The 26,612-nt window shown below is 38.0% G+C and overlaps 4 protein-coding genes across 9 annotated transcripts; 3 read left to right on the top strand and 1 right to left on the bottom strand.

The window, feature by feature from the left end:
• Nucleotides 1-66: 66 nt before the first annotated feature.
• LOC6566327 (calcitonin gene-related peptide type 1 receptor) lies at nt 67-7,342 on the bottom strand. 4 transcript variants are annotated; one of them, XM_001992018.3, is made up of 10 exons: nt 7,324-7,341; nt 3,594-3,758; nt 2,964-3,321; nt 2,651-2,741; nt 2,485-2,576; nt 2,286-2,412; nt 1,931-2,032; nt 1,273-1,391; nt 973-1,046; nt 67-812 (listed from the first exon to the last, which is right to left on the bottom strand). In XM_001992018.3, exons 2-10 carry the CDS (start codon nt 3,721-3,723, stop codon nt 433-435), a joined length of 1,473 nt encoding a protein of 490 aa, XP_001992054.1. In that variant the 5' UTR covers nt 3,724-3,758; nt 7,324-7,341; the 3' UTR covers nt 67-432. The 4 variants fall into 4 exon arrangements, with proteins under 4 accessions (XP_001992054.1, XP_043071970.1, XP_032594689.1 ...); XM_032738798.2 differs by lacking the exon at nt 973-1,046 and having other exon boundaries at nt 659-812; nt 7,324-7,342; XM_032738799.2 differs by lacking the exons at nt 67-812; nt 973-1,046 and adding an exon at nt 1,057-1,186 and having other exon boundaries at nt 7,324-7,342.
• Nucleotides 7,343-9,799: 2,457 nt separating this feature from the next.
• Nucleotides 9,800-10,293, top strand: LOC122322825 (gamete and mating-type specific protein A-like; the record flags this gene model as incomplete). Its single annotated transcript, XM_043215996.1, has 1 exon — nt 9,800-10,293. A coding segment is annotated over exon 1 (426 nt), but the record flags the coding sequence as incomplete, so codon positions are not given.
• Nucleotides 10,294-19,250: 8,957 nt separating this feature from the next.
• On the top strand, nt 19,251-21,758 carry LOC6566324 (uncharacterized serine-rich protein C215.13). The gene is made up of 4 exons (XM_043215995.1): nt 19,251-19,459; nt 19,522-20,829; nt 21,025-21,137; nt 21,213-21,758. Exons 1-4 carry the CDS (start codon nt 19,252-19,254, stop codon nt 21,663-21,665), a joined length of 2,082 nt encoding a protein of 693 aa, XP_043071930.1. The 5' UTR covers nt 19,251; the 3' UTR covers nt 21,666-21,758.
• A 1,456-nt stretch (nt 21,759-23,214) lies between these two features.
• LOC6566371 (dentin sialophosphoprotein) lies at nt 23,215-26,596 on the top strand. 3 transcript variants are annotated; one of them, XM_043216029.1, is made up of 4 exons: nt 23,215-23,436; nt 23,517-23,663; nt 23,848-24,712; nt 25,109-26,596. In XM_043216029.1, exons 1-4 carry the CDS (start codon nt 23,223-23,225, stop codon nt 26,472-26,474), a joined length of 2,592 nt encoding a protein of 863 aa, XP_043071964.1. In that variant the 5' UTR covers nt 23,215-23,222; the 3' UTR covers nt 26,475-26,596. The 3 variants fall into 3 exon arrangements, with proteins under 3 accessions (XP_043071964.1, XP_043071963.1, XP_001992050.2); XM_043216028.1 differs by having other exon boundaries at nt 23,848-24,508; nt 24,713-26,594; XM_001992014.3 differs by having other exon boundaries at nt 23,848-26,594.
• Nucleotides 26,597-26,612: the final 16 nt, after the last annotated feature.

Here is a 26,612-nt window from a genome sequence, read left to right as displayed (position 1 = left end):
TTGGTTTTCTCTGCAATAATGATATGAATACAAATTCCAATACGTTCTATAATACCATCTTAAATATGCTCTAAAACATTGTATTTAGGGTGTATTTTCTATTCAAATGAACTCCTAGATGGGGAAATTCGTCTTTGATGATCGATTTTGGTTAGCTTGAAGTTATGCATGTGTTTTGGACTGTTTTGGGATAAATGAAGTACGACGGTTCTTCTTTGAATACAGTTGCTTTCTGAAAGCATGTCCACACATTTCGTAGGCCAAGAATTTCATTACTTGGAGTAAGAGATGCAGTTTTAATTGGAACAATTTGTTTATGGGTACATGGGTACATATTTTTCGAAGTATTTTAGTTTTTCACTTTCTGATCGTCAGTGGCCTTGAAAGCGTAATTGGGCCATTTCAACTGTCTGCACCGTAATAAGTCTGGGTTTAAACGCCAAGTTCGCGACTGGGCGTCGTTGTGGCCATTTGTCCAGTATTACTCCCGGCCGGGGGGGCTGACACGAGACTGGGCATCCATTTGTTCAACAAGGTGCGTATGGCAACGATGACATCCTGATTGACGAAGCAGAACACAAACGAGACCACAAAGCCCTGCAGGCTGACAAGGACCACAGACATCAGCTGATAGAAGCGATCCAACTTGGTGCCAGCTTCCGGTCTATAGGGTAGCAGGAAGTGTTGCAGGCCGAACAGAGGCACCAAAATGATTGTGGCACGCACCGCTTTACGTATTGCCATCGGTGCCGGGTGAGCCGATTGTGGGTGCAACTTGCGCACAATCACACGCAGCACATTGATAAGGAAGACTAAAAAAGATAAAGTGCAAAAATTAGTAGTACACTGAGAAAAAACTGTCTGTCTGTCCGTCTGTATGAACGCAACTTTTTTTCATTTATGTAATTCTCAATCATACATTTTAAGCATCATTTGCCACAACTTCAATGGCAACTATTCTTTCTTACTTACTGAAACTGGCCAGCAGCGAGAGTGTTATGGGCACTGAGAGGATCCACAAATAGAAACTTTCACTTATCCAGCAGCTGATAATGGGTTTATCAAATTGAGAGTCATTATAAGCGGCGATAATCAAGTTAAATGTACAAAATGTATTATCTATAATTTGATGTGGTTAACACACTTCAGGCTATTGAAGTAAAGCTAAGCGAATGCAAATGAGGCGCTATATATTTTTAGTATTCATCAAATTTATAAGCTTGATTAGTTTATAGTTTTTATCATATACATACATATATAGTAAGTACTCACTGCTTATTGTCGTTGGCACTGAAATGTCTGACAACGCCATAGGGTATTATGAAGAGTAACGGGGACAGCCAACTGAAGAACTTGAACCAGCGCAACACAATCGTATCCTTGACAAAGACCTGCAAGTTAGAAGCATAGTTCCAAATTAAAGCTAACTTCGGTTGGCCGAGGTTTGAATACTTCATCAAGTCAAATTTGTGTCCGAGGTTGCCCATATAACAGTCGGATATAGGTGGGTAGATATGATATTTGGGTAAGTAGGTATATGTAAATACCTGCATCGATTCAAGTTTCCCATAAGCTGAAAGTTTAGTTTCGACTAAGCGTATATTTATGAATGCTGTCGTAAAATCAATCAACATCAAACTCAAGGGCATAAAAAAGTGAGTTGGCCTTACATTTGGCAGTTGGCATCTGGCATTTGGCATTTGGTATATCAATTTTGTAAAGTCTTCAGAACAGACAGTTGCAACACAGGAGAAGGAAAACTGTTTGCGGGAGATGCTTTCACATAAATTGTGCTAGCTGCAAATTTCATCACAAATTCACAGCATTTGGTCTTAAAGTGCAAATGCAAACTTGTGCACCGATTTCCACGTGGAAGAGAGAGAGAGAGAGAGAGAGACAAAGAGAGAAAGAGAGAGAGAGAGTAACATACCACAACCAAGACCAAGTGCAGATGCAAACCCTCGCAGAACATCCAAAAGTAGTTGACCAGCATAAAGTAATGCACCACCAAGTGGAGGGCAATGCACCAGTTCTGTAAAAATAATTAAAATCGATAGCAAATAAATTTATAATAGACAACAAATGGTGTTACTTCAAATTAAGCCAAGTTGGAATATTCTAGATATCTGTGTAGAGTCGAACTTTATCAACTAAACATACATTAAAAACAATGGCGAGTTAAATTCTTGGTTTGGCAATTAAACAACTTAAAATAATGCAATGGGTTAATGCATGAATATATCTATCTAAATAAACTAGAACAATTTTTCTTGGCGCTTACTTACTGGATTCTCGGCAATCCGTTCGGAATGCTCAACGACCAGACGATACCAGAGTATCCAGGTGAGGCAAGTGCAGGCCAGCGAGGCGAACAGATGCACATGTATCCTGATGCGATTGCAGCGCAGCGATCTGTAGGATAGAGCATCACCATCAGCATCAGCATCATACGTAAGCATTGCCAATTGACATGCTCGTACGTACTTAAAGCCAACGAATATGATTATCGATATTAGCAGGGCTAAAAGCGATAGAGCATAACCCTTCACATACAGTTCGTTAACGATCTGACGAAACTGCAAGAATTGTAATAATACTGTTTTGTATTCGATATTCAATAACTGACGACTTAGTAGCCTTGATGACTCACCTGCAAATCCTCATAGTCCACACAATTGGTATAGTTGGACCAGGTCTGATTGCTTACCGGATGTCGAAACCATGAACCAGTCTCCATACAGCTAAATATATATCACAAAATATGTTGTTGTTAATTAAACAGTTAATTAAATGAATCTTAAATCGATTGGAAGAAAATTACCATTCAAATCAGTTATATTTGTTTGATTTTTTTTCTTTCGAATTCAAATCACTTTCTTTGATTTGACATACAGCCTGCATACATTTGTGTGCATATGTATTTATCATGTTTGTTGTTGGGTTAACTTTGAAATGAAACTCACGTTTTGTGTGCCAAAAATTTGGTATTGAAACCCTCAACGAAATCTGGGCAATATTGACTCAATACGGTGCCAGCTGGTGTCCGTGGCCAGCAGAGATAGCCATCGAAATTCACCGGACAATAGAGGATTTCCATTTCACGTGTTGTATTCGCATTACTGTTGTTGCCATTGTATTGGATTGAATGCTGATTTGGTGCCATTGTTGCCGATAGGACCGTGGCATACAACTCATTCAGACTGGACGCCTCCTCATTCACATCCTGCATATCAATGGTGCCCTCATTGAGCACAGCCATCTCCAAGTAGTTCGGCATCCGCGTATACGGCTCCAACAGCTGTATATTTCCATCACCAGGGTCTACATGTGCACATATCGGGGGATATATACATATATGAGACATAGTTCACATATGAATGTATTCAAAGATGTGTATCGAGATATCGAGATCGAGTTTACTTTCTGAATAGTTAGATGAAAAACCCTTGACGCGAGAGAGAGATTGGCGAATCGACAAGATTCAGGACGATTTTTTTTTTCAAATTTAAAGAAATCTCTAGATATCTATCATGGCTAAAGTTGAACACGTGTCCATCTTAATGGTCCGAGCATTCGAAGTGTTTTCAACTGACCTGTTGCCTGCTGACCCGGTGACGTATCATTCTGGTACCGGTAGACGCACTCGGCATACAAATGCCACAGAAATGTGAGTAGATTATCCTGCGGCTGTGGCGACATCGACGCTGATGCTGATGCTGTCATCTTCAAATAGCAGACAGCGGCTGCCAAAGGCAAAGCTGCAAAATAAAATAAGATTAGCTTTGGTGGTAGTTTTGTGTCTGTGTAGGTGTGTGTGTGTGGGTGTTTACGTGGGTGTGTGTGTGTGTATGTGTGTGTGGGTGTGAGTGTAGAGGTAATTTTGTTATATTTTGAAAGTCAAAGAGTATACGCAAACTGTGAATCCAATTAGTGCATGTGTCAAAGGTTATGCTGCAAGTGTCTAAAGAAATTTGCAAATTTGAAGGGGGTTATACTAAATCAGTCTACAGTACAGTGCTTTAAGCTAACTATAAATAAGAATAAAAACTTAAAACTGATTTGACTTGGTAGTTCAGTTACGCTTCAAAAGTCAAAGAGTATACGCAATTTTTGATGTGATGTGGCTGAATTGGTTGCAATGCTGCAACAAGCAAATTAGCTTGCAAACTGATTTGAGGTGTGGACAGAGAGCACATGACATATTGTTGCTGTTGCCGAAGGGTTGTTAATTGCAATATGTGGCAACCTGTGACCTATGAGAACATGTCACTGCTCGCATTCTTGCATCCTCACTTTACGGGCCACTGGCTGGCCGCAGGGGCAGCAACTGCCAATGCATCAATTTATTGTCCAATTAATGAGCGTTGGCTTCAACGCTTGCCAGTTGCAGACTTGTAATTAAATTTCCTTGCAACATCGATCGAAAAAGCAGCACACATACCAAGAGAGCGCACACAACACACACGCACACACACCTGAGCTCAACGACAGGTTTATTCAATGCCAAACTTTCTTATATTTTTAATCAAAACTCATTCCGCTTGATTGAGTTTTAACACTAGCAAACTTACAAACATAAAACATAAAAACATACACACACACACACATAAACACACACACATAAACACCCCCACACACATTGGCAAAAGTGAAAAACTAAAATTTCCTCAACTGACTGGAAACCATGTCAAATACTTCACATACACTTTGCCATCCATGTAGATAACAAAGAAAATAACTCAACTTTTAAATAATAGAGTGCTCGATTAGAAAAGTGAGCGAATCAGAAAAACATAATCTAATAAAAACGTATAAATTACAGAACTTAACAATTATACGGAATATTAGCTAAAATTTAATATGTGAATATGCGGAATAGTTTTTTGCTAAAATGGAGCAAAGACTTGATCTAGAGAAGTCATTCAACATGCAAATCTTTGTAATTGAGTTTTATCAACGTCTTGTGGAAACCAGAAAGTGGGTGAATGTCAAAGTTGAAGTCTCTTCAAATCTGTTGGCTTGTTTTGCTTTGTGGCAATGTGTATGTCTTTTACCTTCCTCGTCACTTTATACCGACCACATTGTATACCGACTGAATGTATAAATAGTCTATTAAGACTTCAAACATATCTGTAAAGACCTCCATTGTCACATTAGTTGTTCAAAGTTTGGATTTGGATACGTTCACTTTGCTTTGACGCATTGTAGTCAATTGCATTTGTTGTGTTTTGTGTGGGGTCAGTTAATGAATGAGAGTGAACAATTTAGCAGTTGAAGAATTGATGAAGGGACAAACAACGCCAACTGAAACTAGCTGATTTATACACTCAGAAAAAGTCGCACTGAACTTAAGAAAATCTAGAACTAGCATGTTATTGTTGCTCTTAGAAATTATTCCTAAGTAAACGAAAAATATTTCTAAAAGTTAGAAATGCTTGCCATAAATCGTTAATCCCAAAATGATCATGGAAATATTTTCTATTATTAAGAAATGCATTTCTAGAAAGTAGAAATGCAAATCCTCAACATAAGAAAAAATTCTTTCTAAAATTCAGAAACAAATAAGTGTAATTTACTGGCACGGCTTTTATATTAGAGTTTATAGAGTGAGCGCCAAAAGTATGGCGAATTTCTTAATAAGAGGGTATTATTTTTCTGAGTGTACTCACGCCTCTGACCTACATTGGCAATTACTTTAAATGTCAGCTAGTTAGTTGGCTGCTGTTGTTGCTGCTGCTTCCCCTTTTGCTTAGCTAGCTTATGCAATTAATGAGGCAGAAATATTGTTGCGTATACGCCACGTGCAATGTACGGTTGTATTTCAATACGGTCTCAACTCAGTCACGTAGCGACTAATGGATCCTGTTTATATAGAAAGCTCGGTTTCTAATTGCATACTTTTGTGCTGTGTTGCGTTGGGCAACCAGGTTGTGGCTTCAACTAACATTTGTGATTGGGAAGTGGGCATGTAGAATATGCTGATTGAAAACATTGTATAGTTATAGATTTATTAAAAACGATCAAGATGATCACGAATACATATACTGCCTGTACATTATACTCTTTATAGCCATTACTTATGAATATAAATAAATTCGGTTCAGTTTTGTCAAAGTTACAAGTTAGAACCCATTCCTAAATTAATAGAATTTGTACATAAGTTTTGTATAATTGATGCGACCAAAGCAATTAACGCAAATATCTCAAAAAAATTACAATCAATATGAGCTGAATCCATAAATTCTGATAAATATATAAAATTTATGGAATGAACATGAGAAATTAAAATGAGTGTTGACTTGTGCCACTGCATAAATTAAACTGGTATTAAAATTTATGTTATGCCAACAATAAGAGAGAATCGAGAGCAAAAATAACCGGAAGACAAATGGCCGTCAGCGTTAAAAATAATAATAACAATATTTATATGAGAGCAAGGGGGACCAAACAGGAACAATCGATATTATGTAGCTGATATAATTATATGTACATATGGTCGTATACTGAATACTGATATTGCTGATGATGAATTGTTGCTGCCTGCTGCTTTGTGCTTGTCTTTTTTTTTACTGTTTACTGTTTGCTGTTTACTGTTTGCTGTTAGCTGTTAGCTGTTTTGGGGAGGTTGGCTGGTTGGTTGGGTGCTGTTCGTCGCCTAGTTAATGTCAATGTGCTTAATGATGCTGGCGGCGCGCAGATCGAAATATGCACCACACACACACACACACATACAGCAAACATAACCCGCAGTATTGGCAACAACACGATTTTCGTTCATGCAACAAATTTGGGCACTGTGTTCTGTGTTTTAAGCAATTATAATAATAAATGAGTTTAGCTATTGCCAATGCTGTCCAGTCCGTGTCCGTGACTGTGTCTGTGTGTGTGTGTGTGTGGTTCACCAAATGCAATTATGTGTGTGTTGTCACATTTTCTGGCTCATTGCCTACCAAATGACTTTCTCACAGTGTACAATGGAGCAAATTAAATTAATTTTTTTCTGTTACATGTATTTTTTGAATAGTATGTTGGAATTTGTACAAGAGATTGAAATAACTAATGATATTAAATACATATTTTAACCATTTAAATAAATCAGATGATGGTTAAGCACATTTTTGTCCTCATATCAAGTTTGTGAGACAAAAAAGTAAAAATATTTTATTTTTGGAAAACTACTGAATAATATATTTGTAGGGCTTTAAAAAAGCCAGATCTATATTAAGTTTAGAAAGTTATGAGTCAAATATCTACAGCTTCTAACTTTTAAATGTCCTTATAGATTAAAAGAAAGCTCTGATATTGAGGAAAACTGTTTCTTACCACAGTGCCACAGCGTATAAAGTTTTCCACTTAGCCGCCGTATTTGGCTGTTTGTTCAGTTGATTAGCTGCTAGTCTGGCACTTTTGGTTGTTGTTGTTGGTTGCAATTTTTTTTTTAGGTTTTGTTGTATTCTTTCATTTAGATGAAATTTCGAACATAATTTGCAGCTAATCAAAGTTAGTTAAGTGCTGTTCTTGTTCATCTTGTTCTTGCGCATAATACACATAAAAGAAAAGAAAAACAACGAAATATATTTTGAATTTTGTATACACTGTTTGTGGTAATCATTATAAATTTACTAGCTATCTGATTAAAAAATAAGTAAACAAATTTTGGGTGTGCGTGTTATTAAATATAAACTAATAATGAGAAATAAATCTGCAACAACGCTCGGATCTCACACGAAAGTCAGCCGGTGGAAAATCCACTTGAATTGCGTGAAAAATGCTTGTTGGCATCTCTTGATTATTTTCTTTTCGCTTTTGTTTTATTTAACGCACTAAGCGAGCTGTTCACTTGCCTCTTTCCGCAGTACTCCTCTGTTTGCTTATTTATACGAAATCGTACGAAATTTATCTGGCGCCAAAAACATATCACAAGTCCCGCACCGCAACTGAACGTTATGAGAACTAAAAACTCAAATCTCAATTATATATATGTATATACAAGCCACAAAACGCGACCGTTCGCCAGCGCCACAACTCGGCAAATGATGAAGCATTTTCACTTGCTAACGGTGAAGCTGTCCATCATTCACACATCCCACCCTCAATTCGCCCTCATGGCGCCCACTGTGCAGCAAACTGTACGAAAGGCGAACGCACTGCTTTGCCGACCTTTACAAAAAAGCAACCGGCAACCAGAAATGGCTGTGCAACAAGTTGCAACCAGCTAAAATATAACAGTGTCTATGAGTGGCTGCCATGGTGTATGTGTGTGTGTGTGTAAAACAGAAGCAAGCATCTCCAATAAGAATTTATAAAAATAATAATAATTTATTTGGTTGCTGATGACCAAGGAACATCTGTAAAACCATCTTTTTAGATTTATCTCCCCGTTACATTTATTGCAAGGCTTGAATGATTGCACTATTGACAGACAATAATAATTGCCTTAGTTCGAATCTTAAGATTAAATATTATTATCACATTTCTGTTCGAAATCTGTCTACGAAGTTTACTCTCACCTGCTAGAATATTAGAAACTCGAAATACTTTTGGCGCCAAGAGTAACTCGCCTCATTATTTCGAAAGCATATTTCTAAAGACCTGGGTTTTTCTTTTCTTAATTTTAGGTTACATTTTGTACAATAAATAAAAAATATCTGTATTTTTATATGTGTAAAGCAATTCAAATATTAGCTTTTTGTTACTCATATTATTAATAAACATTACTATTTTAAGATTTCACATGTACAAGCTTATAAATTCATATAACTTAATTGAATTAGTTAAATTACATTACAAAATTGTCAATTTGTTCAAGCCTTTCTAATTTTTAGAAATTTTTTACTTATTTTTAGACATTACTTCTAAAAGCAACAAAAACTTTCCAGATTTCAGAGCTCGCAGTGCCGGAAATTGTTGTTGCAAACAAGCTTTAAGAGTTCACTTAAGTTGACCTCCCTCCCGACAAGCTTGACCACACACTGCAAAGATGCCTGTCCAAGCACAAATGCTTGCAGCTCTTAAGGCTTATATCTTCTTCAAAGTTGGATGACACTAACAACACTAACAGCAACTGTCCAATTACAGACACACAGAGGGCAAGGGAGAATGCTAGAGAGAGTAGCTTACTTTCAAAATATATGTCATGTCGTAGAACTTTAAAGGAAATACATAATACAGTATCTGTATCAATATCTATATCTAGATTGTTTACTTTTAATCTCTGTCATTAGTCTGTCATAACATATTTTATAAATGTGAACATTAATGCTTCTGTTCAGAACTAAATAAAAATAAATAAAGCGTATACAAATAATAGCAAAATATATTTTAAACTCAAATTAAACATAGGTATATATGTTTTTTTATCGGACTGGAAAGCACTAGGGAAACTCTATTTGAAAATTTCACTTTGTTTTTATATCTATGTTTGAAGCCCAATTTTATTTCGCAACTAAAATGCATAACTGCAAAACCATTGGCTGTGAATGTTTATTCAAAATTGTTTTTCATTGTGTCATAATTGGCAAATGATTCGTAAATCCACGTATATGGCAGATAAGGTAACGTGCAGAAAGTAGAAAATTAATATGTTGAATGTCAGCTTATTGGACGGGTCTAAGAATCACAGCTGAGTCTGTTCCCGGCTTGGCGAACAATGAGTCACGTGCGCCGATAAATCAATTATGTGTGCTTCATGTTTGAGTGCATGGTAAAAGACGTCATCTGTTTGCAGCAGCGCTTGCCACACATTTATATATAAGGCAGCGATGCGGCCAACATAACTCGTCAGTTGACAGACACCCAACGTGGGCAACGAGTAACGAGCAACGAGCAACCAACTCCAACTCCAAATCGAATCCAAATCCATTCACAATGTCAGCTCTGAGCGCATTTATGATCGCCAGCCTGACGATTGCAGTTGCGGTTGCCCAGTACTATGGTGACTCCTTCGACTCCTATGACTACAACTACGGCCAGTACGACTCAGGAAATGCCCAAGGCACGCAGACCAAATACGTGTACAGCGATGCGGGTACCATCTACAGCAATTCCGGGAATAGTGACACCCGTTCCTATGCCTATGCTTCTGCGGGTGGACCCAATGGTGCTAAGGCGGTTGCCGAGGCGCCTGGCTCGAATGCGAAGCCCTATCGGACTTATCGGCCTGGATATACATATGCCCTGCCGCCTACGGATGCACCAGTAACTACTGCACCCACGACACCTGTACCCACCACCCCTGCACCCACAACCCCCCCACCCACAACACCTGCACCCACAACTCCTGCACCCACCACCCCTGCACCCACAACCCCCGCACCCACAACACCTGCACCCACAACCCCTGCACCCACCACCCCTGCACCCACAACACCTGCCCCTACAACCCCCGCACCCACAACACCTGCCCCTACAACACCTGCACCCACAACACCAGCACCAACGACACCTGCTCCAACGACTCCGGCTCCAACGACTCCGGCACCAACGACTCCTGCTCCAACGCCTCCGGGAGTAAGTACTGCAATTTGAAATGACATCTGGATTGGTTGTTTTTATTGCATATTATCTATATTTCTAATAATAATATTCCCTAATTTCCTCTCTCATATCATATCCAATAACTTTCATCTCTTGCAGCTCAATGTGATTACGATCGTCTTAAATGCACTTGGCCTTCAGTTGCTAAACGTTAATCTCGATACGAACTGTCTCATTGCTACTGCCCAACTCACTGTCAGTCAGAATGGAGTTGGTTTGCTCGGAATTAGTGGCTGCATAGTGTAAGGCCTAAGCAAATACCCATGATATGACATGAAACGGGAACATATCAATGTCAAAAAGTCAAGGCTCGCAAACAACCAATTTTTTATTTATTCAATGTCAACTAATGTCAATCAAAATTAAATGACAATTAAATTGTAATATTCAAATTTAAATTTAATTAAATAAAAATATGTGGCACGTGTTGCACGGTTGGAGAAAACTTAGAAAAAACTCACAATCAAACCAAGAAATAATTAGTACAAATGCATGCGAAAATGTTATGAAGAAGTAACGATAGAGGGAACAGAAAGACTAATTTGGCTCAACAATTATGGTACAATACCAAATAATGAAGCATGAATCTCAATAAACATAAGAAGGCGGTGCCAATTAATTATTCACAGCTGTTGCGGAATGGTTTATATATTGAAATAGGTTTCTTTCAAGACCTTGTCGAAATTGTTATGAAATTGGAAAACAAAATATTTGAATGTACAAAGATTAAGTTAAACGCAATTGGGACAATTGCTAAGTCAGTTGTCAGACAGTAATAAAATTATGTAAATGCCAGCTCCAATATAATAAGTCAGATAGGAAAACAAACGGATGATGTCAAAAATATATATGTATTTCGTGCATAAAAAAAAGAAGAAAATCCAAAAAATTAGCGTAGTTTTTCCATTTCAATTTAGTTATAAAAATATATATGTACTTAAAGCTCAGCTATATCCTTGCATATTCGCGCAAGTCCTGTGTCGAGCGATTTGGTTTTTGACCAGTGCCAATCAACCGGGGAAAGGACATTCAAATATCCCTCGTAATCGCCAAGAAAACAATGATATTCTAATATAGACTCACTATCGATTTCGAGCTAACAGTCGTTGAATGCATTGTGATTCTAAAGTATAACAATCTGCAAGGAAACTCGGACACAGGATACATATTTTTGAGCACGTACCTAAAATGATTGATTCTCAGTATGCAAAAGAGAAGAACACACTTGAAAGATGCACAATCTTTCTATTAAACGATCTCGTGAGAAGAGAAACAGATTTCAATTGAGGCCTCCACTTATCGCACACTTCCAGTATGAACAGGTGTCTGTTGTTGTTTGACATGTTCTGCAATTGTTTTTGTTGTTGTTTGTTCACCGTATTCCGTATTTGATTTTCTATTTTGTATTCCACTTGTGCTCTTATTTTTCCCGGGCATTGTTCGTGCTTATCTGCCGACAATAAATGGCATTAAAAAGCTTATAAAAAACAAAGCGAGACAATGGCGCTGCCCTCAAAAAAAAAAAAAGAGAAAAGTTTGGGTTTGGGTTACCCATTCATTTTCTCCATGGCGGAAATTAAGGATGGGCCAGAGACAGAGACATGGGCATAGCCATAGCTGAGATGCCGAAGGCAGCATTTTGCATTACACGCAAAACACATTTATATTCAAATTGTTTTATTTAATTTTTTCACTAAGGCTTTGTTGCTTTCTGCTGAATTTTGCCCTTATATGATTTCAGGTATCTAAAAAGATTCATTTAATTTTCTATTAACGGACGACAATATGCGAGCAATTGAGTTTTAAGCCTTATTTTGTTCAACAAGCGTCATTTACATATATTTATATATACGATTTGACTCTATATAAATATCTGTCTTCCATTTGTACTTTATTATTTTAGTTGCGTGTCAATTTTAATAAGATTTATTAATAATTCTGTCACTGATATTTTATAAAAAAGTATTGTGCCGAGAATAAATTTCAAACTCATAGTTTCAATAGCATTTCTCGAAGGCATATCGCTTAAATTGTACTTGACATTTAACTGCTGTATCCCATATTTTATTTTATTTTCTTGCATTTGTAACTCTTTTGAATTTGTTGAAAACGATTTTTAATTGAAATAAATTAAATTATGGCTTGATTTGATTTGTCAGTAGACTCACAACAACCGCGAGAAACTGCCGCATTCAGTAAAAGTTGGCAAACAGGCGAATGAAATGACTCAAAGTTGAAAGTGGCAAGATTAATTATTGAATACACTACGATGAAAGCCAGCATTAAATATTAAAAGCACTCAATAAACGCTTGTGCCAAATATTCAATCTTGTTCAACACATCCCCTTTTATTTCAAAGTCATAAATTAAACTCCATCGCAAGAATATTGATTCAAATCGCCATACGTTACATATTACACAAAGTAACCCATAAGACGCAATTGGTAGAGTGTATTAAAAACGGCTTTTAGTTTTCAAACACTTTCCCCCCCAGCACGGCTATCAAAACGCCAAGCGGTAAACAAGAAAAGGGGAAAAAGACCCCCGGATGTAGAAGCTTAAACGTAAAGTGGAAAAGTGTAGGGGAAATATATATATTAAAAAAGAAAAAAAAAAGCAGCAGCGCGAGTGAGTTTTGGCCAACACTGATAGCCGGCTATCAATTGGGCCAATTGTTCCAGCCATTGTTGTTGCTGTTCTTGTTGTCATTGGCAGCATCTTAAGCCGGTTATCGACAGGCTGGCAAGACACATAAATCAAAATATTCTCGCTATACTCTAACTAAAGAGAGCATTTCAAAATTAGTTGAATTAGTGTTGATTTGGAAAGCATTGTTAAATCATCTCTAAAAGTTTGAATTTGACTTGGATAGATCGCATCACTATATAATATATAATTCACTATAAACAATCGCTGCAGATGAGCGAATCTAATTTCGGTTCCTATTCCAGCTATCAATGGGCTCCAAATAAGTTTGTTCTTATTGGTTTCCATTATGGTACACGTTATGAACTACAAATGGTTCTTCAAAAAATACTGAATTTCAATTTGTTTCCAGCTTGTCACACTGCTGGAAACCAATTTACTTTCGCATATTTATCTCCAACTTGTTATAGTAAAATATTTAAGGAATTGAATCGAATACCTTATTTAAATATATATCTCTTAAGTAGTAAGAGTATTCGTTGTACAACTTTTTGAATTACACTGTGCATATTTTTAATAAATTTGCTTAGCTGGGCAAATATTTTATTTAAATTTCATAAGACAGACATACATAAATCAAAGCCAAGGAGACGCCGTGGAAAACACGTTGCTTGGCTCAAAGAATTTGATTTGGATTTTGATTTTGATTTTATTCTTTTTACTTTGAATTGATATTTATGGTCGTTAAATTGGCTTACACCATTTGCCTGTACACCTCCATAGTTGTTGTATTTGTTATTGTTATTGCTGCTGTTGTTTACAATTAATCCAAATCAGTGCGTGTGTGTGTGGGGGGGGGGGGGGGGGGTCAACAGTGCGTGTGTGTGTGATTTATTTTTATTGGCTTTGATTACTTGAACTTGGCCAAACGTCTTTTTGGCTTTGGACTCCGCGTGTGTTCGCCGTTGCCGGAAATCAAATGAATCGATTAAAGTGCCACAATCGTAACACACAATTTACGACACCTGCTAGCCACACTTTGGGGCAACCCCAGCCCGCATCTCCCAACTCAAATTCGCAAAGGTAGCATTTTATGAATTCGTAATGAGTCTTATAGCTACGGCATCAACTAGCTATAAATTGCTAAACACAATCAATTGATTACCTATTACTGGCAAAGTGAGAAGAACACACAGATATAAAATAGAGGCGGAGGGAAATATTGATAATAAAAAAAAGGCTGGCAAACCAATTAACATCTAGTTTGTTCTGAACTTGAAGTACTTGGATTGATTTCGAATAAGTAGTGAGGAAGAAGGCAGAGCTATGGATGCTGATATTATAACAACAAATGTCTTTCATTCAAGAAATCATCTTTTGGTCGATAGTTGCATATGAAAAGTGGAATTTTTATTTTAATAGAATTAATGCGGATGGTTTGATTGATTGCCCACATTACTGGTGCTGATTAAGAACATACTATATAATTAACACATTTGATGATTCAGGAGAATATGTAAAACGAGGGATGACTTAAAAAACAAACGTTGCAACACTGGCAAGGAAACAAATATAAACAGCAGATGTGGGAAAATGGGAGTTGGAGTCAAGTAAAATAAATTAAATATACATGAAGTGCACAATTACCAAATTTGTATATTTAGTGTGAGCCTGTGGGTGTGTAACAAAAATAAAAAGGCGATGTCTACATTTGCGGCAATGAAATTCAATCCAGTGTCCATTTCTTGCAACAGTCTCGTTGCTGCTTGTTGTTGTTTGTGATGGCATAAAAATTTAATAAGCGCCCAAAAGTCGGCTACAATAAAAACTGCGAGTAGCAGTACTGTGGATAAATTCATAAGCCTCCGCACAGACACGCCCCAAATTATGCTATTAAACCGAAACAAAAACAAAAACAAAAACCAAAAAAACAAAATGAGTAAATGACGACAGGACAAGAGAGCAGCTGCTAATGGAGGGAGAGACTGGGGGCAAATATGGGCGCCACTTGAACCAAAATGGCCACAAGTCTGATGGACAGGTCCTGCAGTCCTCAGGTCAACTCAGTTGCCAGTTGCCAGTTGCCTCATTAGTGACGCATGTCCTTCAAGCCTCAAGAAGTTGTGAGTTGCCGCATTGACTGTATTACTCGAATATTCACTTGTTGATTCAATCAACTATTCAATATTTTATTTTGCTGACGATAATTCGAATGATTAAATGAATGCATATTATTGTTTCGCCTAAAAATAGAATCAAATAGGAATAAATTCTTAGAATGAGCTCAATTATTTAAAACAGAAAATATATTGCACCAGGTCTGCGGTCTACTAACATTTCCTTTTCATTTTCATTTTAAACAACATATTCTTAGAAGGTTAATAATTTTCTTCGATTCTAACAATTATTGAATAAAGATTTGCAGTCATGTTTTTATTCTTGTCTGCATATTCTTATCCAACAGCTAAGTTTGGATGCTTTTACTCAGTTTACACGAGATATTTTAATGCTTTGTAATTTTCTGATCTTTCCTATTAACAGGCAAACACTGTATTAGAAATGCTCCCAGCGGAAGGAAGGGTATATGGGAAAAAGGCATTTATCACTCAGATTGCAGATGACATTTAGAATGGTTTTATCTAATGCAGCAACAACAACAGCCACAGCAACAAAAATAACAACGGACAACAGGCAACAAAAGTGTGACAAACGGTCGGAAAATGGCCACAAACAAATTTGAGAACAAAAGCGCGAACAGAAGTCAATTCAATTTACCTGGAACTTAATGGCAGCGAAGGGGTAGTTGAGTTGATGAAGGGGTGGGGGTGGAGGTAAGGGGGGTCTTACCACCACTGAATACAACTCAAAGTTATCCAGTTAGAAAATGTCGCCAGAGACTATTGAATTTGTCTACACGTGACTTCCCCAAGATGTTGTTTGCCCCAACGCATTGTCGTCTTTAATGAGTGGTCGTTGCTTAAATTGGGGGAAAGGACGGGGAGGGGAAGGGGAGCTCAGTTTGAACAGTGGAGGATTTCAGCATCGATTGTGCAGCGGTTAGGCAGCTAATCAAATCAGCAAGCCGCAGCGAGTCGCACAGAATAAATAATATGGTTTTGTTCGTGGCCTAAACGCAATGTTTCATAGATTTTTTTTTGGGATTATTTTCGTACCCCGTGCAATCGACTGGGTAGTGAGGCAGACAGACAGAGAGATAAATATTATGTCTTTATATCACTCTACCCTGTTTTTTGTATGGAAGAAGCATTTCCAATCTTAGATCGAGCACCTGCATATATTCACATAAATTTATATTCTCCTGATTAGCATCAAGACCCTATTTGATATAGCCGCCTGTGTGTCCGTCTGCCTTGTATAAGCAAGTCGATCTCATAATATTCATAATTGCTAAGTCCTATCTGTATGTTCAGCGGAACAAAAATTTGTATTTCCAAACTTATAAACAATCGATTTGAATATCAACTTTGCTATGTGCATAGGGTATCTTCTAGTTGAGCTCTCTTTAGAAATGAGAGAGTACCACTTGTTTATTTTTTAGTATTTACTCAGGCGTTCGAGAGGAATAGACACACTTCCACACAGAGGAAGGGAAAATTGATGGGGGTGTATGGGGCGTCGTGGCACCGTGTGAATAAATCATAAATGCATTGACATGAAATTTCAATTGGTTTTGAGCTACCCTTTTTGGATTTGCGGAAATTGCATTTGAATGCTGGGCAGAGCCCTTGATAAATATGTACACATCAATTTTGGCAAAAAAAAAAACACAAAAATAAATAAATAAAACGGAAGGCACAGATATATTAACTAGCTAAACAAAGCAAAGAAAGACAAAAAACGAATCAAATTCAATTTACTTGTGCCAAAGTGTGTGGGATTTTATGCAGACTATTTATAGAAAGCAAATACTTTCGCATTAGCTATATACACAGATCCGTTTCGGAAACTTACCTAGTCGCAGTAGGGCCATCTGTGGCAGGGAGACCGTTTTTGTGTTTACGCTCAACTTTGAAATCCAATTATTATATACAATGTTTCACTAGAATTTATCTAAACTTTTGATACACTCGAAATTCTGCGCCAAACATAACAAAAAAACAAATCTTGGTAAACACAGCAGCATAAGAAATCCTGAATAAATTGTGGGAAAATGCCGCGACGACCGCTCGCAACGGCTTCGAGTTAGGAAATGAAGTCGTCGTCGCTGCGAAGCTCCTCAAAACCGTTTCCCAAAGGAGCAGCAAGCAGTGCTAACTGTTATACGAGGGCTGTTTTAATTGACGCAGACCAAGGAATGATTTTGCAGGCACTGTGGTACACAATTCAAAAATCATGCCAAAGATTTCAAATTTCACATCTTCAGCTATAAATAAAATGGGGTTTTCTCTTCTTTTTTTTTTATTAAAAACTTACTATTATTATTCATTTTTTGTTGGTACAGATTGTTAAGAGTATAACTTTGTTTGGCATGCGATTTAATAATATGTTATCTCTGCATTCACAACTCACAAACTAATTAAATCTCCAACACGGTCAAACTTATGCCCTGGAAATTAAAATTTCTATTTATAATCAAAATAAAACCATGTCGAATGACTATAAACCTCATTTGCTTGAACAGGCTGCAAGTAAGTCCATAACGTAGAAAAAAATTTAAATATATATATATATTTTTTTTTTTCGACTACAGCAAATAAATATCAGACCACTGTGAGTTGCTTTTGAATATGGTAATATGATATTTGTTTGAGCTTTTTGCCCATAAATTGTATGTAGTGATAGAACTTAGTTTAAGGTTTATTTATTGTTAATTAACAACAGGAAGTTTCATTTTGGGGCAGCTTCAAATACAAAAAACAACAATTTATTGATTTCTTACAAGGTGTTGTGCAATCGACAAATTAAATCTGAGACTTCATTTAATTAAGCACTTAATGAATAAAATAAGTTTATATGTAGTGTACAGAAAGATAGAATTTTGATGAATTAAAATCACTTTACAAATCACCTTTACATAACAGTTCCATTGAACAACTGCATCGCTGGATAAACAGTATAAGATACTAAGCAAAACAAATTAAACCCGAAGACGAAAGTAACAACACTCAATTAATATATTTTTGGCTTGTAAATGTCTCAAGCAGGACTCGTTGCTATGTGTGGAACGTAATTTGGTGATGTGCACTGCTTTCTGTACTACTTGACCGCACGCTGTTGCAGCTTCAAATGGCAAGCTGTGTCAAACTGTGCGCCAAGCAGTGCAAAGCAATTCACTCCCACACAAATCAGAAATCACAAAAGCAAACAAACATATGCATCAAATTAATGAATACAAAATACGTTGCAGAGTTGCAGAGTCAAGGTTTTTCACACATACCCCTTTCACACAGAGTACCGCACAAACTTATTGTACTCTTTCTTCCTTGATTAAAAAAAATGTTGCCCATTTAACCCATGTCATACAATTAGTTAAGCTCTTTATGTTAATAAATTAATATTTTACGATTAACGATTATTTATTCATCCTCAAAGTCTTGAGACAATAATAATCATTTTTCTATTTAATTTTTTAAATTTTTTTCCAACGAAGATCAGATTCTACGATCATCCAAAAATCCTGCATAACTGTATAATTTTAATTCCTTACTCGGATTTCCGACTCGATCTATTATTTGACAATGCTGCACCGATTTTTAAGAGCAGTGCGATTTTTTCTTTCTAGTTGAATAGTACCCAAAATATTATATAATAGTGTTTCGTGCTAGGAACAAAGCACAATTCGCTAAGCCAGGCTGTTAATTAGTAGTTTGTTAAACCAGCTGCTAAATTGTAACGCCAAAAGCAAACGTTAAAAGCGCAGGTCAGGCACGTAAGCGTCTAAGATGATAAAGACGTAAGCGTCTCAGCTGACTGAGATTTGAGGCAGCAGCAGCAGCCGCAGCAGCAGCAGCAGCCGCAGCTGTAATGCGTAATGCCCCGTGTAGGTATAAAAAAGCGAGCGTTGGGTGAGTTGGACATGTCAGTGGCAAAGTATACACCTTCAACAAGATGTGGGCGCAGTTCATCAGTTTAATTTTATTCGCTTGCTTGGCTGAGTCTCAGCGTTGCCAGGACGAACAGCACCTTCAGCAGCCCATTGATTACACACAATGTGGTCGTCCCGTCTGTGCCACCAATGGCTATTGTTATCGCACATTTAACAACATCTGCTGTTTGGACGCCTTCAATTTGCAACTGCTTTTTGCGGGACAAAGAGGTAATTCTTATTATTGGAAAATTTCAAATCCTAAATTGACTATATTTTCGCACTGCTTGCAGAACTGGTGCAAGCCGATATGGTGCACTGCTTGCCGCGCTCAACGTGGTACGACTACAATGCATTCAAAAGGCCACGTCCACTACCGAGGTCCTATTTAAATGACGCTACTTCTGCTGTTGCCTCCGCCTCCGCCTACGCCAATGGATTACAATATCCATACGAATCGGAGCCCTATCCATATGAATCGGATTCGTATAACTACCACAATTCTCAGAACCTTTATTCCCCAGTTCCACAGAATACACATAGAGGCAGAAATGACTACGCCAGCTTCTGGGATCAGTATAGTGGTAGACAGGAGTATTTGACTCAACGACCAATGAAGCTATATACTCCGGCCCAGTATCCAACAACATCCACCACGCCATCCTCAATGCCGTCAACAACGCCATCCCCTATGAGCTCCACAGCAATCTCAGGAATAATAGCTGAGACAATAACATCTTCAACAAGTCCAACGAGATTATTAGGCAGATTACAAGTTATAACATCATCTACATCAAGATCCATAACACCGTCCACAACGCCCTCCACAACGACATCTACAACGCCATCCACAACTCCATTGACGACGAGCTCTACAGCAATCTCAAGAGAGAATAGAATAGCAATTGAAGTTATAGCATCATCTACAACACCATTCATAGCACCATCAACAACATCATCTACTACACTTTCTCCTACAAGCTCAACAGAAGACTCAACACCATCCTCAACGAGCTCTAGCGAAATGTCGAGCACAACAGCAGACTCAACACCAACCACAACACCATCCACATTAAGCTCTACAGCCACTTTAAGTTCCGAAACAGACTCTACTGAAAATTCAAGCATATCACCATCCTCAATGAGCTCTAGCGAAATGTCAAGTACAACAGCTTCCTCAACACCACCCACAACATCATCCACATCAAGCTCTACTGGTATTTCAAGTTCAACCGAAATCGCAAGTACAACAGGTGGTACAACACCATCTACACCATCTTCCTCAAGAAGCTGCAGTTGCAGTATTGCAATTCCAGACACAATACAATCCCCAACTAGCTCTAGCGAAATGCCAAGTACAACAGCATCCTCAACACCAACCACAACACCATCCGCATCAAGCTCTACAGCCACTTCAAGTTCCGAAACAGACTCTACTGAAAATTCAAGCTCATCACCATCCTCAACGAGTTCTAGCGAAATGTCAAGCACAGAAACTGCAACAACCGAATCAGCTTCTACTGCAACTACAGCAACGAATTCTGTCAACTCGGCAATGTCTATAAAGTTCTTGCCATTCGATGCACCGTCCAGATCAATAGGTATAACACGATTGTTCACAAGCAAACTTACAACATACAACATTAACTACACAATTCACATAACCTTCGTGAAAGACAATTGAGACAACTTTACAAGTCCACCTACGACATCAACCACAACACAGATAAATCATAAAGACATCACAACAAAATCAGTTAAACTAATATTATAATTTTCTGTGATTTCCACAACAGCGGCTACAGCAGAGGCTACAACAACATCCACAACAACAGAACCTACAACTGTAGCTGCAGACTCCTCAACAGCGGACTCCACACCACAGACAACAACTAACGATATGGATTCCGTAAGTATTCAGAGTGTTATGTTACAATAAGTTTGTACACGTATAACTTGTCTATCTTCTTTATAATGCGCGTAGAACACTCTGGTTTCTCTGGTATTTACATTGGAAAGTGGTAAAGTGTACAAACTTGCACTCAACTCCCAGACAACTGATCCAATAACCGGCAAAAAGACATGCGCCGAAGCGACCTCTCTGATGGTACAGCATAGGGGCATATCGGAACCGCTCAATTTTATCGGATGCCTGATCAGCAACTCTAGCAGCCCAGATAGAAACTATGGCACTACGACATATGACACCAGGCCTAGTGGCTCCCCATATAAATTGGTTAATTACATGCCATATGGTTACCTGTATAGCTTTGCCTACGGTTCTGGCTTTGGTCACTCCTATTATAATGGTAATGCCAATGGATATCGTAACCCTTATGGAAGTATTCCTAGTGCTTCCAGTGCAGCCTCTGCATCAGGCTATGGTTCTGCATACGCAGCAGCTGTGCCGCCCAACTTGTCACAATATTACGCTTAGCGACCTACCACAATAATATCATATTACATAATAATCGCAAAGACTTATTTATGCATACGTTTTAAGTAGACCAATCATTCACATATATATATATATACAAATATAAATAAAAAAAAAAAACAACTCAAGCAATTTATGTGTGTATTCAAATTTCAGACGTGTCGGCTTTGCTACTATCACAATCACATTAAACTCGAGTACTTGAAATATTTACAATTTTTATTCTCTGTGCCCAGAAGGGAAATAGGGTTTATTCATAGGAACACGTTCCGGAATTAAGATTTACCTATTTGATTTTAGAAACAATTTCTAAATGCAAGAAATATATTTTTGTTACTAACTTTTAGTTTTACTTGCAAAACTTAATTTCAGAGTCTATTTAGACACTGGAAAATTGCAAGTTCCTTCTGATTTTGCTGTAACTTTTCTTTACTTTTAGTATTTTAGATATTTGCTGATTTACGTAGTTTTTACATTAATTTAATAATAATTGATTTTGCTAGCTCATCGTAAAATTCGTATATATTTAAAGACGCAAAACATAGCGCAAGAAATGCTTTGTAGTATTCTGATCCCCTTGCTAAGGGTATTTGCCTTATAGATTATATATCCTTGATCAGCATAACAATATTAGACAATCGCCCTAAAATGAAATTCGCCTTGATAAATGGAACGTATTTCTTGTTCGTAGAATTCATTTCGAAATATAAGCAAGAAATTTAAAAAAAAGCCTCTACATCAAAAATTTTCAAAAATTATGGTTAGTTTTTTTTTAAGTTTTGCGAATTTTTTTGAAGAAAACATCCTTTTTAAAATGTAGAAATTTACTGGTCCGGCTTTTATATTCGAGTTTACTGTTGTCTTAGAGGTTTCAAATTATTTTCTGAGTGATATAAAGTCTGTATATTCTTTCAGTTTTAAATCTGTATTGATGTATCTTGGAGTATATAAGGTTCTGTTATGAAAGACTTTATTCCTAACCAAGATATCTGGACTATCTAACTCACTAGCGATGAATCATCAACTTTGGGTCATTATATCGATTTAAAGTTTACATATCAAAAGAATGCATAAGTGTGTTTTCTTCGGCATGTCTACGATTGCAAAATCGAATAGCTTTCCGTTATTTGCTGACCTTGGTAATTGTTAATAATACTCATAATATGCTGAGTGCTTGTCCAATTAATCATTATCATTGCCATTATTCATTATTCGTAATTCGTAACTCGTTCCGAAAGTGCCAAGTTTTAATTCACAAAAGTTCCCATGGCGCAAAGTTTACGTTTAACACGAATACCAGATATGAGTACAACTCGAACAATTTCATAAGCTAAAACAAACAAAAACAAAATGTTATGAAAAAATTAAAAACAAACTAAAAGTAAACTAAACGCAAAACGTCTGGCCTTAACCTAGAAGCGCTGATAAACTAAGTACCGAAATGGAGCTCTGGACACGTAGACATTGCAATGATATGAGGAAATATTGTTGGAACTCGTATAAAAAGCGCAGCCTTTCTAAGGCTACACCATATTCGTGGATAGGATTCCTTCCAAAATGGTTGATTTCTATTTGTTGTTGTGCTTGAGTCTGATAAGTGGCGTCTTCAGCTATGGCTACCAACCCGACCACTATGCTGCCACAAATTGTGACTACATTCAGTGTTCGACCGAAAAACAGGAGGTCTGTGCGAAGACTCATGGATTGCAGCAGCTGGCGACATTTGACAATAGCTGCGAGGTGCAGCGCTATAGCTGCCTAACGAGACAATGTGAGTTCTCGATATAATCTGGAATTATGCATTATGGAATACTTATCACATATCACATATATGACTCTTCCAATTGACAGATTGGCGCATACTTTTCCAGGGTCCCTGCGAGTGCCCGGTTAATTGTCCGCCCAAATGGAGTCCCGTCTGTGGAGCAAGTGGATATACACAGAGAACTTTTCAAAACCTCTGTGAACTGCTGCAGTTGAAATGCTTTTCGGGGGAACGTAAGTATTTCTGATATTATTTGATATCTATTCTCTACATTGTCAATTTCTTTTGACTTTCAATCTATACAGATTCCCATCCCAATATCTTTTCAACATTTTCCATTTATTTTTTCTATATTTTCATTTATATCTTTCGCTATATATATCAAATCATTATCATATATTTTTTATATCATTTCAGCTTGGAGATTGCAACGCAATCGACCATGTGTAGAGGATGAAGATTATGGATATGCCGGTTATACCATTGGTAACGGACCGTATCCAGCTTATAGACCTTATGGTTACGAGCCACAAGCTTATAGCGGAACATACAATCCCCCACCGAACCCCTATGCAGTATCGCAGTTGCAATCGTATCGTATATCGATCTCAAGGGACGCTTTGCCCACCGAGTCGAGCGATGCATATGCAACAAAAACAAACTCCAAACCAAATGGAACATCAACGGAAAATAAATCGACATATACTAAATCGCCTTCCCCAGTTGAAACGTCACAAACAAATTCTAATTCTTACTCGGATTCCAATGCGTATTCAACACAAGTTCGATCTGAATCTGAACCAGATCCTCAAAGTGGTAAGGAATCAGCAAAGAGTTCAGCACAATTTGTAGTTGGAATAGTGGAGGACAATATATCTACAACTGAATCGTCACCTACGAATTCTGATCCGGATTCCACAACAGAAGGTTCTGGGAGCTCGGACTCGGATTCCATTTTGGATTCAACAACAGCTCCATCTGAATCCACAACAGAATCGAACGTAGAAAGCTCAAGTGAAGCTCCAACTGAAAGTCAGACACCACAGGACGCTGGAAGTAGTGAAACTCCCTCGGATACATCGGAAAGTTCATCAGAAAGCTCTCCAATAGTTTCTGATTCCACAACAGAAGGTTCTGGGAGCTCGGACTCGGATTCCATTTTGGATTCAACAACAGCTCCATCTGAATCCACAACAGAATCGAACGTAGAAAGTTCAAGTGAAGCTTCAACTGCAAGTCAGACACCAGAGATCGCTGGAAGGAGTTTAGCTCGCTCGGATACATCGGAAAGTTCATCTGAAAACTCTCCAATAGTTTCTGATTCCACAACAGAAGGTTCTGGGAGTTCAGACTCGGATTCCACTTCGGATTCGACAGCAGTTCAATCCGAATCCTCAACAGAACCGCAGGTAGAAAGTTCAAGTGAAGCTGTAACTGAAAGTCAGACACCACAGGACGCTGAAAGTAGTGAATCTCCCTCGGATACATCGGAAATTTCATCAGAAAGCTCTCCAATAGTTTCCGATTCCACAACAGAAGGTTCTGGGAGCTCGGACTCGGATCCCACTTCGGATTCAACAATAGCTCCATCTGAATCCACTGTAGAAAGCTCAAGTGAAGCTTCAACTGAAAGTCAGACATCAGAGGACACTGAAAGTAGTGAAACTCCCTCGGATACATCGGAAAGTTCATCTGAAAACTCTCCAATAGTTTCTGATTCCACAACAGAAGGTTCTGGGAGCTCGGACTCGGATCCCACTTCGGATTCAACAGTAGCTCCATCGGAATCCACAGTAGAAAGCTCAAGTGAAGCTGTAACTGAAAGTCAGACATCAGAGGACACTGAAAGTAGTGAATCTCCCTCGGATACATCGGAAAGTTCATCTGAAAACTCTCCAATAGTTTCTGATTCCACAACAGAAGGTTCTGGGAGCTCAGACTCGGATTCCACTTCGGATTCAACAGTAGCTCCATCGGAATCCACAGTAGAAAGTTCAAGTGAAGCTTCAACTGAAAGTCAGACACCACAGGACGCTGAAAGTAGTGAAACTCCCTCGGATACATCGGAAGTTTCATCAGAAAGCTCTCCAATAGTTTCCGATTCCACAACAGAAGGTTCTGGGAGCTCGGACTCGGATCCCGCTTCGGATTCAACAATAGCTCCATCGGAATCCACAGTAGAAAGTTCAAGTGAAGCTTCAACTGAAAGTCAGACACCACAGGACGCTGAAAGTAGTGAAACTCCCTCGGATACATCGGAAAGTTCATCTGAAAACTCTCCAATAGTTTCCGATTCCACAACAGAAGGTTCTGGGAGCTCGGACTCGGATCCCACTTCGGATTCAACAATAGCTCCATCGGAATCCACAGTAGAAAGCTCAAGTGAAGCTCCAACTGAAAGTCAGACATCAGAGGACGCTGAAAGTAGTGCAACTCCCTCGGATACATCGGACACTTCATCAGAAAGCTCTCCAATAGTTTCTGATTCCACAACGGAACGTTCTGAGAGCTCGGACTCGGATTCCACTTCTGATTCAACAACAGCTCCATCTGAATCCACAACAGAATCGAACGTAGAAAGCTCAAGTGAAGCTCCAACTGTAAGTCAGGCACCAGAGAGCGCTGGAAGGAGTTTAGCTCGCTCGGATACATCGGAATCTCCATCAGACAGCTCTGCAATGGTTTATGATTCCACAACAAAAGCTTACGGTAATTCTGATTACGCTACAAAGGCTTCCGCGTCGAAATCACGTCAATCTAACTATACATCAGAGTATGGTCAAAAGAGTCAGGACACAGTTCCAAAAAGTTACGCTCCAGCACTTAAGTCATTGAAAGTCAGTTCCGTGAACGACGAGCTAGATCAGGAATCACCTAGTGAAGAAGATACAAAGGAAAGCCAAGTGATCGTTGAAGTGACCAATGAGGATAAGGGTCAAAAAATCAAAGTCACTAATCAAAATACGAAACAAGGTCCTTCATTTGTATTTGTATTCGTGGGTCCAAATAGTTCAAATCAAAAAGTCGAGACGCAACAGAACTGAAATAACTACAAACAATAACTAAAGACACTTAAAAAATTATTATATGTCATGCGGAACTAAAAACAGCCACAGCCATTTAACACCAATAAGACTAAATGTTAAGATGTAAGTTTGGATAAAATAAAAATTCACTCAAAT

This window comes from Drosophila grimshawi, unplaced genomic scaffold (assembly GCF_018153295.1).
Source record: "Drosophila grimshawi isolate 15287-2541.00 unplaced genomic scaffold, ASM1815329v1 contig_848, whole genome shotgun sequence".
NCBI classification, from domain to species: Eukaryota; Metazoa; Arthropoda; class Insecta; order Diptera; family Drosophilidae; genus Drosophila; species Drosophila grimshawi.
Note: the sequence above shows the minus strand (reverse complement) of the source record. Positions and strands in the feature narration are given on the sequence as shown.

Excerpts from the sequence above, each read along its gene's own strand:
- LOC6566327 (XM_001992018.3), bottom strand. The coding sequence starts at position 3,723 with ATGACAGCATCAGCATCAGCGTCGATGTCGCCACAGCCGCAGGATAAT. Across the intron at positions 2,033-2,285 it reads AACGGATTGCCGAGAATCCA|AACTGGTGCATTGCCCTCCA; the intron begins GTAAGTAAGCGC and ends TTATTTTTACAG. Across the intron at positions 813-972 it reads CTCGCTGCTGGCCAGTTTCA|TCTTCCTTATCAATGTGCTG; the intron begins GTAAGTAAGAAA and ends TATCTTTTTTAG.
- LOC6566324 (XM_043215995.1), top strand. The coding sequence starts at position 19,252 with ATGTGGGCGCAGTTCATCAGTTTAATTTTATTCGCTTGCTTGGCTGAG. Across the intron at positions 20,830-21,024 it reads TGCACCGTCCAGATCAATAG|CGGCTACAGCAGAGGCTACA; the intron begins GTATAACACGAT and ends TTTCCACAACAG. Across the intron at positions 21,138-21,212 it reads CAACTAACGATATGGATTCC|AACACTCTGGTTTCTCTGGT; the intron begins GTAAGTATTCAG and ends TAATGCGCGTAG.
- LOC6566371 (XM_001992014.3), top strand. The coding sequence starts at position 23,223 with ATGGTTGATTTCTATTTGTTGTTGTGCTTGAGTCTGATAAGTGGCGTC. Across the intron at positions 23,437-23,516 it reads TAGCTGCCTAACGAGACAAT|ATTGGCGCATACTTTTCCAG; the intron begins GTGAGTTCTCGA and ends TCCAATTGACAG. Across the intron at positions 23,664-23,847 it reads GAAATGCTTTTCGGGGGAAC|CTTGGAGATTGCAACGCAAT; the intron begins GTAAGTATTTCT and ends ATATCATTTCAG.